The sequence below is a fragment of the Ambystoma mexicanum genome, chromosome 9, assembly GCF_040938575.1.
Source record: "Ambystoma mexicanum isolate Mex_15411 chromosome 9, UKY_AmexF1_1, whole genome shotgun sequence".
Lineage (NCBI taxonomy): Eukaryota > Metazoa > Chordata > Amphibia > Caudata > Ambystomatidae > Ambystoma > Ambystoma mexicanum.
Window position 1 is genome coordinate 458,128,095 of NC_090931.1, and position 19,595 is coordinate 458,147,689.

Below are 19,595 nucleotides of genomic sequence, written 5' to 3' on the forward strand. Positions count from 1 at the left end.
CCAGCCTCCACACTGAGGTACGAGTGACAGTTTTCACTGGCTCATCAGTCTGGAATAGTGAGGCAAAATGCTCCTCCCAGGCACTGTCCGAAACTGAGTCAGTCAGTAGGGCCTCCTGAAGGGCACTTAAGCCGTTGATCCTCTGCCAAATCTCACTCGTATTTTTGGACTCGATACTTGTTAACATGTTTCAGGCGTCTTGCTATAGTAGGCCATGTTTTATTGATCTAACCCAATTGCAATAGATTTGTTTCAATTTCTTACTTGTCGTTCTCGATTCATTTGTATTCAGTTTTTTAAGATGCCTATGTTTAGAATTGAGTATCTTTTTCCTGTTTGCCACTGCTTGGTCGTAGTTGTGCATCGGTGAAAATGATTGTCGTGGCACCCGTTTCCTGGATTCTAATTTTAAAAGGGTATCTCCACATTGTCAAAAGAATAAGATGCACTGAAAAGGTTTAAAACACGACCTAAAAAAAAAGTAGTGATAAAACAATGCTGGAGTATATTACTTATAAGTACTAAATACCTGAACAGTGAAAGAAATTATTAACAGCAGATCCCCCATTTTTCAGGGATACTCATTGCAGAGTGCAAAAGGACTAAAAATATCACTTTATAATTTTCGTTCAATACATAACAGTAAATCTGTAAAACAGTTTGTTACCTTAAGGGTGCCGTTCTTCATGTTTAGTTGTTGTTCCAGTTGCGATATCTGGCATGCTGAACTTTCGCGAAGTTTGGTTAAGCTTGCTTGCAACCTCTGTACATCTTCCACAAGCTGAACAATTTCACGTTCCTTTGCCGAATGTTCACCTCCCATGCCCGAGTGTGTCATCAGCTCAGTGGACTGCTCCTACAGAGAATAACATCTTATACTTTAAAACGTCAAGGAAAACAGATAAATGAAACTACTTTGAGAATAACTAAAGATAAGTTGCTGCTAGCTGATCACTGCATAGAAATGATTGGCTCTCTTATTCCAGGTCATGGAAAGCAATGCCAGTTAACCTCCATATTGCTAGATGAACAAATTACTTACCCTCGGCAATGTTCTTTCAGATGGGTGTTCCTCACATGAATTCCTCATTTATATCCATCTCCCAGAACAACTGCTCTTCAGAATCTTTTCTGCCACCAGAGGGCATAGCGCGGGTCTGTGTATGTTTCGGTCGACGCCTGCACCCGACATGATGTAGGGTGAGTACATATTGAGGCGCTGCACTTCATGACCTTAGTTCTACCCTTTTTTCCTAGCATTCAGATTCTGAAGGACGGCAAAGCAAAAAAATGTACAAGCTATCCGCCAACTTGTGAAGGATGGGAAATCGTGAGATAAACATTATTCAGGTATTTCTTTTACAAAAAAGTAAGTAAATTTAGTCTTCTAATGGATTCCTTCGACCCACAGATTCCACATTTATGATAAGACTCCCAAAACAGTAAGAAGACCTGGAGCAAGGAGGAGGGCAAGGATACCACTTATACCAAAAAGCTCTGCAGGACCGCTCTACCAAAACAAACGCCCTGCCCAGATTGGAAATCCAAGCAGTGATGTTTGGCAAATGTGTGCAGTGAGGCCCAAGGAGTCGCCTGGCAAACGCAACAAGGACTCCTCTCTACAGGGCAGAGGTGGCCGCAAAATCCTATTGTCTAACGAGCGCCAAAACCTTCAGGCACATCCTTTCCAGCAAGATCAAAGCATTCAGATGCAGAAAATGATCCACCTTGACAGGGTCTGTTTGTTCACAGCTCTGCCAGCACAGACACTAGAGTAACCCACACCACAAAGAGCACAAAATCTTTGCCATCACTGAGACCAGCACTGGGTACAGCTGATGGAATCGTTTCCCTGCCTTGAAAGGATGAGGCAGAGGAAAAAAAGACAAAGATGGTTCTTTTGAGAGAGATGGAAATCCAGACCTTTGAGAGGAAGGATAGCCTCACTCTAAACTCCACCACCGCTTTGAAAAAAATTAAATAAGTAGTTTCAATGAATAACACCTGGCGCTCAACGAAACGGCCTACGGAAGTGATAGAAATCAAAAAAATCACCTTAAGGGTAAGCAACCTTAAAGAACAGGAAAGTAGGGGCGCAAACTGAGTCCCATATGAAATGTCAACACTAAATGTAAACCCCATGGCGAAACAAACTGGTGTGGGGGAAATTGGTCGCACAATGTTAGGACTGATATTCTATAATTTGGCCTGGTGTAAAGATGTATAGAAGCCCAGCCTATTTTGTGATAGGGAAAACTCTGCGAGCGGAAGCCAAACCAGTTCAAGGTAGCAGTGATGAGAGGTCTAGGCCAAGTCTCAAGAAGTGGTTAGCTTGTAAACTGTCCAAAATGAGTGCACACAATGGGAATCACAAATTACACTTAGACAGCATGTATAAAAAAACAGTTATTTATTTAGGGCCAAATATCACTATGGCAAATTACAACTAACAGGTAGAAGTATCACACAACACTAATAATAGATTACATATATACAGTCACTAGAGTAGGGCATAATACAAAGAAAACTCCTGTAAAATAAACTGCAGATTAGTTTTATGTACTACAGGTTCGCAGATAATTCACCCTCACTTCAAAAGTCCTTTCCCAAGTTGTATGGGGCCTTAAACACAAAAGTTCGGGAAAAGTTCCAGCACAGTTTGTGATGCAGGAACAAATGAAGGTAGGGTCTCTGGGGTCCAGTGAACAGTTCCAAGGGTTAGAGCAAAGTTCATTCCAACTAATAGACGTGGTCCCAACCTTCGGAAGGATTGTGCGTGCCAGCAATGGAAGTATAGCAAAAGTTGTATAAAAGTTAGGAAAACTTTTAAAGAGAGTTTAGGAGCAGGTAAGAACCACTGTAACTTACCCACCCCCCCCCCACCTACTCAGATTCTTCCCAGAGATTGGAAGGTCAATGGAAGGTCTGAAATTACTTTTCCAGCTGTCAGCCTAAGTCCATGATTCGCAGGGGTTGCAGGTTTGAGCCGATCTCCTGGAAGCTTCCAAGAAGAAACACTCGACGATTTCTGCCCTTGAGGGGCAATGAAAGATGCCGAAAAACGAGTCCCCATTAATCGGAGGGATAATCGATGGAGCACACAGGCTCATCTGAATCGCAAACAGATTTTTCCCACCAAAAACGCAAAGAAACGCTGAAAGCTTGAAGAGCGAAACATGAGGAATCCCAACACTTGAACTTGCTGTAAAAATCTGAAGATGACTGCCAGAGGGGGGGCTTAGTTGGAGTGCAGTCATTGGCTGGGGGCAGTATGACTCAGAGCTCAGTTATTGGTTTATAGGAGAAGAACAAGTTACTTCTTACCTTGTAACGTTCTTTCGACGGGATGTTCCTCCGACGTATTCCTCATTTTAGATATCTCCTTCCAGCTCTGCTGGCCTCGGAAAATTTTTCTCTAGAGGGCGGTGTGCGTCGATGTCCCGAGTCGATGTCCCTCGACAGCCGCCGTATCGACGCCGACGTCATCCTGGCTATAAAGGCCGCGCGCAGTGCCCGTTGCTCAGTTCCGTTTTGTAGCCCACAATTATGTTTTCTGGACTACACGAATCACCCTGAAGGAGCGTAAGCTGCAACAACAAGGGAAGTAGAACTGAGGGGATGGATGGGAGGGTCGATGAGGAATACGTCGGAAGAACATCCCGTCGAAAGAACGTTACAAGGTAAGCAGTAACTTGTTCTTCGAAGGGATTGTGTCCTCCGACGTATTCCTCATCTTAGATATGCTCCCATAGCAGTATTCTATTATTGGAGGAGGGAGTACTGACTTCATGCTGTCTTCTATTGATGAATAGAATGCAGTACAGCCCTTCCAAACCTAGTCTCTTGACTGGAGGACGAATCCAAATTGTAAAATCGTGTAAAGGTATGGACAGACGACCATGTAGCGGCCGCACAGATGTCTTTAACCGGCACACCTCTTTTGAGGGCCGATGAAGCTGCAATACCTCTGGTCGAATGAGCCCTAAGGTTTTGAGGGGGCTCTTTTCCTGCCAATTTATAACATTCCAGAATGGCTAGGATGATCCATCTGGAAATGGTCTGCTTAGTTATTGGTAACCCCAGCTTGTGACCTGTGTAACCTACAAACAGCGGGTCTGCCTGTCTTACCCTGGCTAGTCTACTGATGTAAAAACTTAAAGCCCTTCTAGGGTCTAGCCTGTGTAACCTCTCTTCCTCTTTCCCCGGGTGAGGAGGAGGATAGAAAGATGGTAGGGTAATCTTCTGAGTGATATGGAATTCAGAAACCACCTTTGGGAGGAAATTAGGCTTCACTTGCAGGACAACTTTGTCTTTGTGAAAGATAGTGTGAGGGGGTTTACAAGAAAGAGCTTGTAATTCGCTCACCCTTCTAGCAGATGTAAGTGCTATTAATAAAACAGTTTTAAGGGTAAGGAATCTTAACGAACAAGAATGGAGTGGTTCAAAAGGTGTGCCCATCAGGAAAGTTAGGACTAAGTTTAAATCCCATAGGGGAACTTGGAATGGTCTTGGGGGATAAACATTGGTTAACCCCTTAAGAAATTGTATTACCAAGGGTAACTTGAAATAGGATGGTTCTTCCGCAGTGCGCTTAAAGATGGATAGCGCTGCGAGATAGCCCTTAATGGTGCCAACTTGAAGGCCTGAATTTGCCAAATATAGTAGGAAGGACAAAACCATTGGTGTACCACATGAAAAAGGGTCGATATTCTGTTCTCTACACCAGCTGCAAAATCTGTTCCAACGGCAGCGGTATAAAGACTTTGTTGCTGGCCTCCTTGCCGAAAGCAACACCCCCATAACATCATCAGGGAGGTCCCAATCCTTGTACCTCAGCCTTTCAGAAGCCAAGCGTGAAGGTTGAGGGTTTTGATGTCTGGATGGAGAACCTGACCTCCGTTCTGTGAGAGTAGGTTCTCTCTGAGTGGAAGTCGAATTGGAGGGCAGAAGGTCCGGGTACCACGTTCTCCTGGCCCAATCCGGGGCAATTAGGATCATGGTTCTCCGGAATCTTCTCAACCTCCTGATCATTTGAGGAATGAAAGGGACCGGTGGGAACGCGTACAGAAGCGGAAACTCCCAGTCCACTATGAACGCGTCTCCCAGAGATCCTCTCGGGGGAAATTCCCTTGAGCAGAACAGGTCGCATTTCCTGTTGAGGCTGGTGGCGAACAGATCTACCTGAGGAGTTCCCCAAAGGGCGAAGATCTCTTGAAGGACTTCCTGAGCTAGCTCCCACTCGTGGGAGACTGTGCTCTGCCTGCTCAGAGCGTCCGCTGTCAAGTAATTCTCTCCGGCTAGGTGAACTGCCGATAGAGAGATTCCTTCTTGGATTGCCCAAAACCAGAGCTGCATCGGCTCTCTGCACAGGGGTAGTGATCCTACGCCTCCTCTTTTGTTGAGGTAATGCATGGCCACCGTGTTGTCCGTCATTATCAGGACGTTCTTCCCTTGTACAGCTGGCAGGAACGCCTTCAGCGCAAGTCTGATGGCTCTCAGCTCTAACAGGTTGATATGTAGTCTGGACTCCGATGGAGACCAACGACCGCTGATGGTCAAGTCGTTGCCGTGGGCTCCCCACCCCGTGAGTGAGGCATCCGTGACTACTGTTATCTCCGGCCAGGGTTGCCAAAACTGTTCTCCTTTCAGAATGTTCTCCTGACAGGCCCACACCTGAAGGTCTCGAGCTACTCTGTCGGGAACCTGAAGAAGATCTGTCATTCTCCCTGAGAATTGTGACCACTGAGTCCTCAGTGCGCAATGGAGGGATCTCATTCTCAGGCGAGCCTCTGGCACTAGGAAAATGCAGGATGCCATGAGGCCTAGCAACCTCAAAAAGTCGAAGGCTGGGAGACGTTGGGCATGTTGGAACTTGGTAACCATCTGTAGAATATCTTGAGCCCTCACCTCTGGTGGCGAGGCTTTTCCCAGGGAAGTGTCCAGGATCGCTCCTATGAACTGGAGTCTCTGCGATGGTATCATTTGTGACTTCTTTAAATTGAGGGAGAAGCCCAGTCTGTGAAGGAAGTGGCACACGTGATTTAGCTGGATCTGAGCTTGTTCCGAAGAAACAGCCCTGATCAACCAATCGTCCAGGTAGGGGTAGACGTGAATTCCTTCCCTCCTTAGACTTGCCGCCACTACCGACATTAACTTGGTGAAGACCCTCGGGGCGGAGGTCAGCCCAAATGGCAGCACTCGAAATTGATAGTGAGAGTTGCCAATTGCGAACCTCAGGTATTTCCTGTGTTTGAGATGGATAGGCACATGGAAATAAGCGTCCTGAAGGTCCAGAGATACCAACCAGTCCTGGAACTGAAGGGCCTGGAGGATCTGAGAAAGAGTGACCATCTTGAATTTGTCTTTCCTGAGGAATTTGTTCAATTCTCGCAAGTTCAAGATGGGTCTCAGTCCTCCGTCTTTCTTTCGGAATGAGAAAGTAAGGGGAGTACCAGCCCTTGTTCCTCTCCGCTACAGGTACCGGTTCTATGGCACCTTTCTCTAGCAGGTCCAAAATTTCCTGCAAGAGGAGCGGATCTGGAGCTTTCTGAAAGCTGATCCCCGGTGGATGACTCTGAGGTATACGTAGGAAAGGCAGGCAGTAACCTTGGGCAACTGTTTCCAATGCCCAAGCATCTGACGCGATAGCCTGCCATACCACCAGATGTTGCGTCAACCTGCCTCCTACAGGTGTCCTGTGAGGGAAGTCCTCAGAGTGGTTTTGGGGCGGCTGATGCAGATGCCGATGGTAAAGAGGCACCTGTTGTTGCTGCGGCTTTTGATTATCTACCCCGTCCACCTCGGGTAGTTCTTCTTTGTCCCCTTTGAGCCGGTCGTCCTCTACCTCTTCCAAATGCGGAGTAGAAGCGAAAGGACTTGCCCCTCACAGAGGTTCCTGTGGGACGAAAAGGAGTCTGACGGATTGCAGCTCCTAGGGATTTTGCTGCTGCTTTTGAAGTTTGCAGTTTCTCTAAACTGTCATCCGCCTTTTTCCCGAACAAAGAAGAGCCATCGAATGGCATGTTCAAGAGCCTGGCTTGCACATCTGGGGCAAAACCAGACTCTCTCAATCAAGCGAATCTCCTGGTTGATGTACTTGCTGCCATTGCTCTGCTGATACTGTCAGCCGAATCAATGCCCGCCTGGAGGGATTCGCACATAGCGTCTTTACCGTCCTGTATAATATTCAGGAACGCATACCTTTCTTCTCCCTCCGGGATGCAGTCAGCCGCTGTAGAAGCACACTCCCAAAGTGTATGGCTGAACCTAGCAAGGGTGCAAGTAGCATTAACAGATTTTAACGCCATGCTACATGCTGAAAAGACTTTCTTTGCCATAGCATCATATTTTTTATCGTCCCTGTCCTGTGGGACGGTAGGATAAGCCGTCTTGACATCGGTAGAGGATGCTGCCTGTACCACCAGACTTTCTGGGGATGGGTGTTTAGACAAAAACTCTGTGTCTGTAGAGGATACCCTGTACTTTGTAGACAGTTTTTTATTTACTGCTGGTACGACATCTGGGGTTTCCCAGTTTGTCATGATCTTCCTCTGAAGAGCTTTATGAAAAGGCACCACAGGATCCTCCTGTGGGCCTTTGTCAAGAATATCCGTGAGGTCATCTTGTTGGAAAGATTGTGAAGGTGCAGACCACCCCATAAACTCTGTGATCCTGGCCATTAAGGCTCTATAGGGGGTTTCAGCATGTTCCCCCGGGTCTGGCCTAGCAAACTCCACCTCAGGGGAGGTGTCTAACCCACTTGCCTCATGTAAGGAATCATGAAGATCCTTTAACCTGCGTTCTTCAGAGGAAAATTCCTCTCTAATTGGGGTTACAGGTCCCTGCAGCTCAAATGTGTCTTCCTGTTCAGACAATTCACCCTCTTCCAATATTGAGGACATAGTTCTCAATTGTTCTGAACTCAAATGGTGTAAACCCCCTTTCCAAGGCTGAGGGTGCCGAACTTGTCATAATCGGCCTCGAAAACGTCGATGTCGTCGACGTCGGAGGCTTCGAGCGTGGCGTCGAAAACAAAGGCGGAGGCCTCGAAGACCTCGACAGAATTGGGATTCTACTCGACAATCTCGAAGCCATCGACGTCGAGGACCTGGGGATAGACACTGGGTGTGTCGTAACCGTGACTTTTCTTGGCGTCGACACCGGTGTCGACGCTGGCGTCGAATCGACAGACTCGTGTGTCGAAGGTCCCTTCGACAACGGCGTCGAAGATATCGACCTCGACGGAACTTGCGTCGACGGAACCTTCGAGGAAGGTTTGGAGGTCATAGTCCTGCTCGAGGGTTCGTGACACGCTTGAGAGGTTTCCTTCGCCGGGTACTGCGACTCGCGGCGTTTTTGACCTTTGGGTCTTTCGACCAGAGCATCGCTCTCGGCAGTCTTCGAGGGGGTCGAGGCCGCTTTCTCGAAGACGCTCATCATATTTTTTCGGAATTCCTCCGATTCAGCCCGGGAACTATGTTTCGTGGGGCACGGGATTCTCTTTGGCGAAACAGAGGAAGAGGAAGACGGAGAAGGGGATCTTCGACGTCTCCTCTTCGAGTGTTTCGATCTCGAGGAGTGATGAGACCCACTCCGAGATCTGGAGCGCGAATGGTGACGAGGAGACGAATGTCTCGACTTCGTCGACGAAGAAGAAGCTTTAAAAGTCTTACCTTTCTCCACCTTCCCCCTACGCTCCTTCAGGGCCTTAGCTGTCATGGACATACAGTCCTCGCACTCCGAACAATGGTGTTCAGCTCCCAAACACCACAGACAAACTCTGTGAGGGTCAGTCAGCGACATCTTTTTCCCACAATCTCAGCATTTTTTGAAGCCGGATCGAGGAGTTGTCGGTTCAGACGAAGAAGCCATCGAGTACGGTATCGAATAACTTGAGGTAAATAGGTTTATCTGACAAAACTGAGCAACGGTATTCCGAGGCACCGAGTACGCGCGGAAAAACAGAACAGAGCAACGGGCACTGCGTGCGGCCTTCATAGCCACGATGACGTCGGCGTCGATACGGCGGCTGTCGAGGGACATCGACTCGAGGGACGTCGACGCGCAGCGCCCTCTAGAGAGAAAAATTTTCCGAGGCCAGCAGAGCTGGAAGGAGATATCTAAAATGAGGAATACGTCGGAGGACACAATCCCTTCGAAAGACAGTTTAGAAACAAAACTGAGGATTCCCAGGCTGACGGGGAATGTTCATGAGCATGTGAATTCATGCCAGACCCCATGCATGAGAACTAGCCCCACACACCCCAGCAGTGGTTCAATCATGACCACTGGTGGGAATACTCATGCATAACACTCAGACACACTGAAACCAGTTTGTGGATTGGGACCAGACAGTTCCAGGCCACATCCTGCTAGCAAACATACACAGCCCTCCACTAGCCAGCAAAAAGCAACTGCTTTCCCGGGCACTGAAAGTCCATATAAGGATATTCCTGGCCTCACAGGCCAGGAAGAAGGCTTAAAGACTAGATGGCCAAAGGACAAGCGGAAAACCATGTGGCACAACCATGTTTGGACACTAGCCACAGTTAGTAGCCAAACGCGGTAAGGTTAAAACGAAAAGCACAAAAAAATGGTAAAAAGTCACTGCCGACAACAAGTTGTCAATTTTAGCATACCTAGAGTAACCAAAAACCCTTTGAGTTAATCTGGGGTACAAGAAAAGTGTACCGCATTGGACTGCATTGTAAGATGCATTGTACAATAATAAAAGTTACCACAAGTGATAACAAGTTAATAAAAGTAGTAACAAAGCTAGACTAAAGGAAACAATGTTTCCCACTACTGACAGCCTGAAGGACATGCCAGTTTCCCCATAACAGATGAGCAAAAGACAGTAGTGAAGCTTAAGGCTTCACTGCACTGTAAAAAGTACAGATCAGTATCAAAATTAAAAGCAAAAAGTTTGGGGGCCCATAAAAATGGAAGGAAAGGTGAAGTAAAGAGAAATCTTTCCTAACACACAATCCCCCCAAAATTACATAACAGTGGGGAGTGTGAGGAACGCGCTTTGCTCAGGACTCCTTTTAAAAATGGAATCGCAGCAAGGTACACCTACCCCATGCCAATCTTTCAGGCCGTCCGGGCCAAGGAAAACAGAAAATCCAGAACGGAGGTTGGGGTTAAAAGGACCAGATCCCTCTCCTAGCACCAGGCAAAGGTCTACGCTACGTGCAGGCATGACAATGATAAGTTACTCACTGTAGTGCATTGACTAACATACTCCTAGTCCATAGTCTCCTTTCCTCCTTACTAGGGACTGGAAAGAGCCTTTTTCACCAGAAAAAACCTTCTTCCCCTTTAAATTTAGAGGCGTGTGGGGCGTGGCCCTGGGAGAATGCACTCCTCTTACTTCGCCAACCAGCGCCACTCCTCAGTCCCCATTGACGCGTCGACAATATTTAACATTGCCTAATGATACCAGATTTATTAAGGGGGAGGATTTTCTTCACCTGACTCCGTCCACCTGTGCCACGCCTCAATCCCCTTTGACGCGTCGGCTATATTACAATTGCCTAATGACAGGTTTATTAAGGGGCGAGGATGGTGGGACGTATGGAGGAAAGGCGACTATGGGCTAGGAGTACGTTAGTCACTACAGCGAGTAACATAATTACTCCTATGTCCCATCCTGTTTCCTCCATACTGTATGGGTGATTACAACTGAATGCAGCCCTGGGGATGAGAGTTGTCCCTCTAAGAAAACAGGTTCTTAAAAACAGTGTTGCCAAATGCTGCATATGATTTGGCGCTGCCATCTAAGCAGTAGTGTTTGCAGAAGGCGGATGGGGAAGCCCAAGAAGCAGCCTTGCTGATAGTCTGCCATCGAACGTGTCATTGGAAAGCCACAGCCATGGCCTTGGCTCTGATGGCGTGGGACGTTAGGCAGAATCCTGTGCAGTTCCCTTAGGGAGCACTACAGAAGATTAAGACTACAGGTGAAAGCAATAAATCCCCTTTGGTATCAGTCTGTACCACACAGATTTAGTTGGTAGCTGTGGCTGAGCAGTCATATTTATCTCAAGAGGGAGATGAGCAGTATTCAGGGTTTACACAATAGGCCTTCAGTACTATGGAACAAGGAAACACTGACCAAAGCTTTGTATTAAAAGGTAGATATATATTTATTTTATACAGTTCTAGTAAAACACATTTATCACAGTCATCAAGCAAGTTAAAATTAAGCCAACGAAAAATATACACAGTCCCTAGTGAAAATTGAGCAAAACGGTACAGTAGAAACCACACACAAGGGATACTCTAGCAATTTCTCACAAGGGAGGGAAAGCACAAGTTACACACAAATATCTCCTTACACACCCTAGCAACACTTCCCATAAGTTTGTGAACCAGTTTAAGTAAGACATTGCACCGCGAAGAAAGGGCGGCCTGTCCGAACAATGTACCTTTAAAATGAAGAAGTGGCTCCTGCGGCGGCGGTTGTTCCTGGTAGTTCCTGCAGTTCGGGGGATCCAGCAGAGGAAGAGAGGCTCTCGTCGTGTATGAAGGTTCGAGTTACTGCACTACCCATGGATGAAACCAACCGCGGTGCTGCCCGACGAATAAAAGGTACGCTCCTTTAAATCACAGTCCGGGTGGACTGGTGCCTGGCTATCCGGCCACTGAGTACTGGCGATTTGACTAAGGTAGGTCCAAGAAGGCGATTGGCAAACTATTTGGCCCCACCAGCTCAAGGGAAGAAGGCTCTTGCAGATGAAGATGAAGATCTCCTCTCGTCGTGCGGAGAAAAGTGGTGAGACGCTGCAGCAGGGCTTCACCGGCGGTTCAGTCGTTGCAGAGGTCTTTGGCTTCTCTCCTCTTCGGCTTCTTAGTTCCAGTGGCGACATCTTGCTCTTCCAGTCCTCATGACCCTGCTTTTATGCAAAAAGAACCCCATTCGTCCAGCCTAGCTGTCACTCGCACAGTGGAGTGGTCATCTTTGCGGGAGACCCTCCAGCCTATCAGGATAGAGTGCGATATGGGTTGCGGAGGCAACCCTGTCCAGGGGTCCTACCCCCCCCTTCCCACGCAACGGACCCACCCCAGACTCTGTGGCGCCAAATGGAGAACTTCTGGGCAGAAGCCCGCCTAAAGGACAAACAAAGGATCCTCGACCTGGGTTAGGAGTTTGGAGAAAGACACGAGAAAGAATTTATATTAAAGTTCTGGCAAATAAAACCTACTGGAGTAAAGTTAATATAATAAACCGGCGGTATGTTAGAGGCTGTCAGAAAAAGTGGTAGCCTCGAATGATGGGAAAATCCCATAGGAAAATATCTGCAGTCGAATATTTATGGTAGTAACCACTGCCACCAGCCAGAAACTTGAGAGAGGGACTTTACGGCACCGCCTCGAAAATGAACCCAAGGGAAAAACTATTAACCCTTTCCAGTACCTCTATAGTAAGATGGGTTGTACTGGTTAAGTTCATAAAAATGGACTAGTAAAGTCAATTGGGGACTTTACATGCCCTGGGAGACAGTAGTCAGTCCCAGGGTATGGAGTCTGTTTGGGGGTCACTACGACACCCCTGTGTCACTGCACTGAGGGTGCTGTGTAACACATGTGAATAAAGATGGTTCCTATGGGGGTGAGAAAATCCCATAGACATTAAACACAAAAATAGCCTAGAACACACATAGCAAAAATGCCTAAGAGTGGGAAAAAGAGTCTCACTCTTAGTAGGTAAATAGAAACAAACCCTTCAAATCCAGCAAAGCTGCTGGGGGACTCTATAGGTAAGGGAAATTAGCCATAGAATCAGAATTCTCCCTAACACCTTGCTGTGATGGCGTGGGACGTGCATGTGTGCTGCCCCTCGCAGGCCTTGATGGCCATCACCATCTAACTCGATATGGAGGCCTTGGATACTAAACAGCTGGGTTTTGACCCCGCCACAGGTAACGAACAGGGCATCCGATTTACGGAAGCTCCTACTCCTGTCTAGGTGAAGTCTTAGAGCACATCTGACGACCAGGCAGTGCAACTCCCTTTGTGCTTCGTCTTTTGGGTCTGGAAAGAATGTTGGAAGTACTATCTCCTCATTGAGGTGAAAAGATTACACAACCTTTGGGAAAATTAAGGGTTCATCCTCAGCACCACCTTCTCCCAGTGAAATGTGGTATATGGCTCTGATGCCACTAGCACCTGTATCTCACTGATCCTGTATGGTGAGGTAAGGCCAACCAATAGAGCAGTCTTACTCTTAAGTCCTGTCCCCTTTCCGCCACACTGCATGGGCATCTCTCGCTAGGGACGGGGGAAGGACCTTTTTCACCAGAACAACCCTGGGAGCATGGCAAACCGCTGACTCCGCCCACCAGTGCCACTCCTCAGTCTGCTTTTCCGCATCGACACAAACAGGCCGATTTCACCAGCGCTCCTGGGTTTGGCTCTGGCCATGTAATACCATGCACTGTTCCCGTATACTTATGTCTTTTTTGACATTTATCAATCAGGTACTCGGTCCTTTGGTGCCACGCTCCTCTGAGGCGCATGTCGACTTCAGCGGGCTTCAGCAGGTGTCCAGCCTGCGAGGGGATCTTCCCTACATCAGATCCCCATGCTCTTTGCCTCCGCTGCCTTGGCCCCGACCACGGATGGGAGGGTTGTACCGCATGCAAGGCACTTTCTTCACGTGCTCTGAAGAACAGACCAGCTAGGTGAAGGGAGCTCTTTGAGAAGTCGCCTCCACAGTACTTGAAGGACTTCATCAGAAATAAATCGAGGCCTAAGTGAGGGCCGCTCTTTTCCAGTGCACCCCGCAAGGGCCACTCCTTTCCAAGGAAACGCCCAGATGGGAGGAACCTCTCAGGTTCTCATACCTGAACAGGCACGGAGGCTAATTCAGCTACCACCAGTCGGGCCGAGGGGTCTTTAGATCCTTTCGGAAACAGTGCTGAGGGTGGGTCTCATGCTCTGTCACCAAGAGTCCTGGAGGAGGCTGGGCCCAGTGAGCCAAGCACGTCTTCGGCACGTGGCATGCAGCTCGACAAGATGGCCACTGCGTCAGACAGGATGGTCGCTCATCCGATACAGATTCGAGGAACGGAGCAGGTGGGAGAACGAGATACAAGGTGGGTCTGGTGTCAACCAGGTACATGGCCTACAGTTTATCCTTCTGCAGCGCAGGGCAGGTTTACCCCGCAACCAGCTAGACAAGAGTATGCACCGGCCCGAGCAGCGGCCTGCTACCCCGTCAATATCACCTGCCACCCCACCGGCCTGCGAGGACATATTCTTTGAAGAGTTCCTCACGCTCATGAGATCACCTCAAATGGGGTCCATCCTGGGGGATGTGATCTGGGACATGCTCCCTCCAGCCCCTCCTCCTATGCCAATAGTCATTCCTCCTATGGCTCCAGCGCCACAGGCCCCGGGGCAGCCCCTGCAGCCTACGCCGGCTCCTTCGATTCCGGCAGTTCCATACCAGCCTCAGCTGCAGCCTCCGGCTCCGGTTTCCACGCCTCAGCCCTCAGTGCCCAGCACTCCTCCACCCGCTCCGGACCAGGTGGACACAGACAAGGAAGAAGACCCCCGACAAACCTTTGTCAGCCAAGGCCTTCCATGAATGACTCGCAGGCATGGCAGAGTACTTGGGCCTTCCTCAACCCAAAGTCAAACAACCGGAGGTGGGGGTACTGGCCGAGGTACTCACTCTACGACTCGCGGCTAGAACAGCGATCCCGATGCAGAAGGACATTGTTGCCTTGGCCAAGAAAGGGTGGATTAAGCCTCACTCGGCCCAACCTGTAAATCGGTGCCTGGATGCCAAGTACAGGCAAAAGGAGGGGGATCCACTCTTGTTGTCAGCCCACCCTCAACCGCACTCTTTGGTGACTGCTGCGGCGTCACTCTACTGAAAGCCTAAATCGTCCTCTGCCACCTCGTCCTCTGCACTGCTAGGCAAGGAGGAGAAGATCTTGGAGGCATAGGGGAAGAAGCTTTATTCCAACTCTTCGCTGCATCTTCGTCAATCCAACGCGGATGCTGTAGTAAACACAGCAAACTCATCAAGAAATTGATTGAATCAAATGAAACCAAATGGAAACAATGAACTTTGTGGCCTCTACCTACCTACTCACCCGAGTGAGGCCAAGGAAAAAATCCACTGTATATTTATTCCAGCACAAGCGCCAATTGAGTAGAAACTAAAACCAAGTTTCTGTGTAGGTACGTGTCCTTCAGATCCAGGGAGCACATTCAGTCTCCCCTGCACCATGTCTCAGCTACAAAAGCTGGCGTAACCACCTTGAATCTTTGTAGGGGTAAGGAGAGGTTGAGGGTGGAAAGGTCCAGCACAACTCTAAGGCCCGCCTGGTGGTTCTTCTGAATGGCGAAAATCCTTGAGTAAAAGCCCAAGCCTCGCTCGGAGGCTGGGACTTCCTCCAGGGCCCGGCTCTCTACGAGCGACCGTATCTCTGCCAGAAGAGTTGCTGTCCTAACTTGAGGGAGGGGAGGAGGGAGGAGATTCTGGGATGGGTAGGCAGTACCCCATGGATACTACGGTTAGGATCCAGGGGTCCGCGAAATTCTGTCACCAGAAATTTGCATGGAGAGCAAGCCTGCCGCCCGCTGGAGACACGTGGACCCGAAGGGGCGTGTCATGCCTTCTTTCCCTCGGAGGCTGTCGCGGAGGAGGGGGACTGGAAAAAGCCACTACTGCCCACCGCACCCCCCTGTCACCCCTTTGATGTTGCTTGCACCGGATATGAGACGGCAAGCTGTCCGGCTGCCTGGATCTCCGTTCCTGGACGCCGCTGAACCCTCCATACCTACACCCCCGTGTCGGGGCACTGCAGTGACTGGGTGTACGACTTGGGTGTGGGCTTTGTCAAGATGGATAAACACTTGTCTGTTTGTGAGCCGGTTTTCTTTTTGTCCAGCTCCTCGTCCGTGGTAGAGTGGAAGATCCCCCCGCTCCCTTTCGAACGGTTGATCTAATATGCATTCCTGGACGCCCGGGTTGAATTTCATGGCCCGGAGCCAGGCCGTCCTTCTCATCTCTGTGGCGATACAGATGGCTCTGCGTAGGGAGTTCCGGGAGGAAGTCCGCAATTTCCCGCCATAACCTCTGGTTAGCGGCAGCCAGCATGGCATCAGCATTGGCTTGACAAAGGTGCAGTGACGCGTTGGAATTGAGTTTGTTCCCGTACCCCTCCAAGATCTTCTCCTCCTTGCCTAGTAGAGCCGCAGAGGAGGAGTACAGTGACGCCGCAGCGATCACCAAGGAGTGCGGCTGAGGATGGGCCGAGAGCAAGAGTGTATCCCCCCCCCCTCCATCTGCCTGTACTTGGCGTCCAGGCGTCGATTGACCGTCTAGGCCGAGTGGTGGTTAAGCCAACCCTTCTTGGCCAGGGCGACTACATCAATCTGCAGAGGAATCCCCGTTTTGGCAGGGGGGCATTGCATGAGGATTTAGCCAGAATCCCTTCTGCCAGCTGCTCGACCTCGGGCTGGGGGAGGCGCAGGTATTCTGGCAGGCCAGCGAGACGTTCGTAGAAGTCCCTCGCTGAGGATGGTGTCTGGGTCCTGCTCATCAGGATCCTGCAGATGTGGAGGAGTAATTGGAGCCAGAGGCTGGGGCACCGGGACTGCAGCTGGGGGCTGAGGAGGCGGCGGTAGCTGGTACAGAACCGCCTGAGGGGTCGGCTGGGGAGCCGGGACCAGCGGCTGCACCGGGGCCTGGGCCGTCGGTGGAGGCACTTGTGGTGCCGCTAGCATAGTCGGGAGGTCTTCCCTGATGGCGTCCTTCAGGACCCCCATCCGAGGTGACTTCATGAGCCTGAGGAACCTCTCGAAGAACCCCTATTCACTGGTCTGAGAGGGGGTGGGGGGTACTAACAGGGTAGCTGGAGGCTGCTGGAGCCACTGCATACCCTGCCCCTATGGACGCAGTGGGAAGCTGCCCTGCGCATAAAGAGGATAGGCTGTCGGCCACGTACCTGGTTGAGGCCAGTCCCACCTCGACACTCGCTCTTCCACAAACTCCTGGAATGGTGTCGGACGGGTGCCTCTGTCTGACGCGGCGGCCATCTTGTCGAGATGCCTGCAACAAGCCTGCGACGTATTGCTTGGCTCGCTGGGCCGAGCCTCCTTCAGGACTCTTGTATGTGGATCACAAGGCCTACCCTGCTCCTTGGGCCTAGGCCGGGTAGGTGTGACACCCTCGACCCGGGGGTCGGTATAGCTGCGTTTAGGCATCCCCTCAGACGTATTGCCGCTACTAGGGCATAGCCCCTCCGCCATATTGCCAGTACAAGGGCAGAGCCCCTCGGATGACGATCCGGTACAAGAATATTCCCTCACCATTGCCAACGGGAAGATCCGAGGATCCCTCGGCCCGAGAGCCAGTAGCTGAAGCAGCCACGGTGCACATGCTGGTACAAGGACCTGAATCCTTGGGAAGGAGTCTCCTTTGCGGGTTGCGATGGAAAATAGCTGCCTTTCCTTGGGCCTGGCTTGATGTTTCACGAAGTTCTTGAGGTCCCCTGGAGGAGACTTCTGGAAAAGCTCCCTGCACCTGGCTAGTCTGTTCTTCAGCGCTTTCGACGACAGTGAGCCACATGCTGAACAAGCTTGCCAACCGTGGTCTGGGCCAAGGAAACATAGGCAGAGGGCATGGGGGTCTGAAGTTGGGAAGAGCCTGTTTCAGGATGGACACCTGCTGAACCCTGTGGAAGCCGACGTACGCCGGGGAGGAGCGTGGCACCTGAGGACCGAGTACCTGAATGATAAAAAGACAAAGAAAAGAAGTATCTGCGCGTGGAATTACATGGCCGAAGCCAAACCCAGGAGCGCTGGTGAATTCTGGCTTTTCCCGTCAGTGTGGAAAAGGGGACTGAGGTGTGGCAGAGTAAGGGCAGCGCATGCTCCCTGGGCCGCACCCCTGCGCACCTCTAAATTTAAAGGTGAAGAAGATTTTTTTCTGGTGAAAAAGGTTCAGTTTCCCGTACCTTGGAAGGGATGCCCTTTCCTTATAGAGGAAAGGGGACGGGGCGTAAGAATAAGTGGGCAGCACAATCTTGTACATGTGAAAAGATGAAACCACTTTCTTGAGGAACTTGTGGTGCATGCAGAGTACAACCTTGTCCCGATGAAACCTAGTATAGGGCTCCGAAGCCACTAATACCTGCATCTCTCTGACTATGCAAGCAGAAGTGAGCCCCACTAAGAGTGCTGTCTTTAGCGTGACCAGCTTGAGGTCGATCATGGCCACTGGTTTAGAAGGTTTGCGCGACAGGGCACCGAGCACCACGACAGTCTTGTCAGCCCTGTCAGATGCCTCTTTACGACAGGATTGGCAGAAGAGAAGGTAATCCTGTCCGAGTTCCTGTATGCGCCAATAGCCGCTAGGTAAGTCCGGCAGGTGTCCACCTGGACTCCTGATCTAGCCAGGTGGGCCAGAGAAGGTTAGAACCTGGTCCAGGGTGCAGGCCAGGGGATCGACAGTTTTCTTTGGACCATAGGCAGAACCTGGTCTATTTGCTTGTGTACTGCTTTCACATAGATCAGCTCCTGGCTTCCTCTACGATTTCCAGGTTGCCTCGAGAGAGAGAGAGAGAGAGAGAGAGAGCTTGGGATGTTGAAGAGTTAGCTGCTCAGGTACCATGGTGCTAGGGCTGGCCTCTCTGGATAGGGGTGCAGGACTGTGCCCTCCTGTTGTGCCAGGAGAGGGCCCTTCTCAAGACGGAGGGGAATCTCTGGCTAGGCTAACATCTGACAAAGGTCAGAGAACTAGGGCCTCAGGGGACACCTCGGCGCAATGAGGATGAAACGCAGCCGCTGTGACTGCCTGATCTTGCTCACTACCTTGGGGATGAGTGGTGTGGGTGGGAATGCAAACAGTAACACAAAAAGGAAAGAAGGGGTGGGGGGCAGGCAAACCCTAGAACCACTTGTATACAAACTAGCATGTATAATATTGTTGAGTGATCTTGTATGTCTCGAAGGGTGAGGGGAAATGAGAACATTGCTCCCATAACACACTGTAGCAATTGCTATTGACTTGCTATGTATTCTACAGAAATTATCAAAATTTCCTGGACCTGTCATCAAGCAGTGATGTAATAAGTAAATAAAAAGGAAAGAAAAGGTTCCATCTGTCTCTGCCTATATGTAATCCTATCCCTAGTCAGTGCTGATGTGCCGCCTGTCTAATAGTGGATGGAATAAAAAAAGCAGTTTATATTTTTTCTTTCCTTCATTTGTGATTGACAGGTGGCCCCAGACATTGTTGTGTTCAGGACTATTCGTTCGTGGTGTAAATCGGGTGGGCAGTGCAGATCAGAAAACCTTGCTTCGAAGGAAATAAAAAAATGAGGTAATTGACAATTACCAAACAGTATTAGGGCAAAATGATCGCTTTATTGGCCATTACTGGAGGTGAATGAACCCCAATTAAAAAGTATGTCTCTAGTTTCAAGACAAACTATCTTGTTGTGACGACTATACCAGAGGGGTAGGTACTAGAATTTCGTAGTCTCCCTCTGGTTCGAACGTGGTTTGCGGCAAAGTTTCTGCCATCTCCACATATATGGCAACCGGTTTCAGTGGTCTTGGTTGTTAATGCCACC

The 19,595-nt window shown here is 49.7% G+C and overlaps 1 protein-coding gene across 4 annotated transcripts in view; it reads right to left on the reverse strand.

Moving 5' to 3' along the window:
- CUX1 (cut like homeobox 1) overlaps positions 1-19,595 on the reverse strand; it is a 2,307,153-nt gene that overhangs the window by 1,443,785 nt on the left and 843,773 nt on the right. For all 4 annotated transcript variants that reach the window (XM_069614989.1, XM_069614986.1, XM_069614987.1 and 1 more), the window contains exon 11: positions 668-856. In XM_069614989.1, the coding sequence (XP_069471090.1) occupies positions 668-856 (189 nt within the window). The remainder of the gene's footprint in view (positions 1-667; positions 857-19,595) is intronic.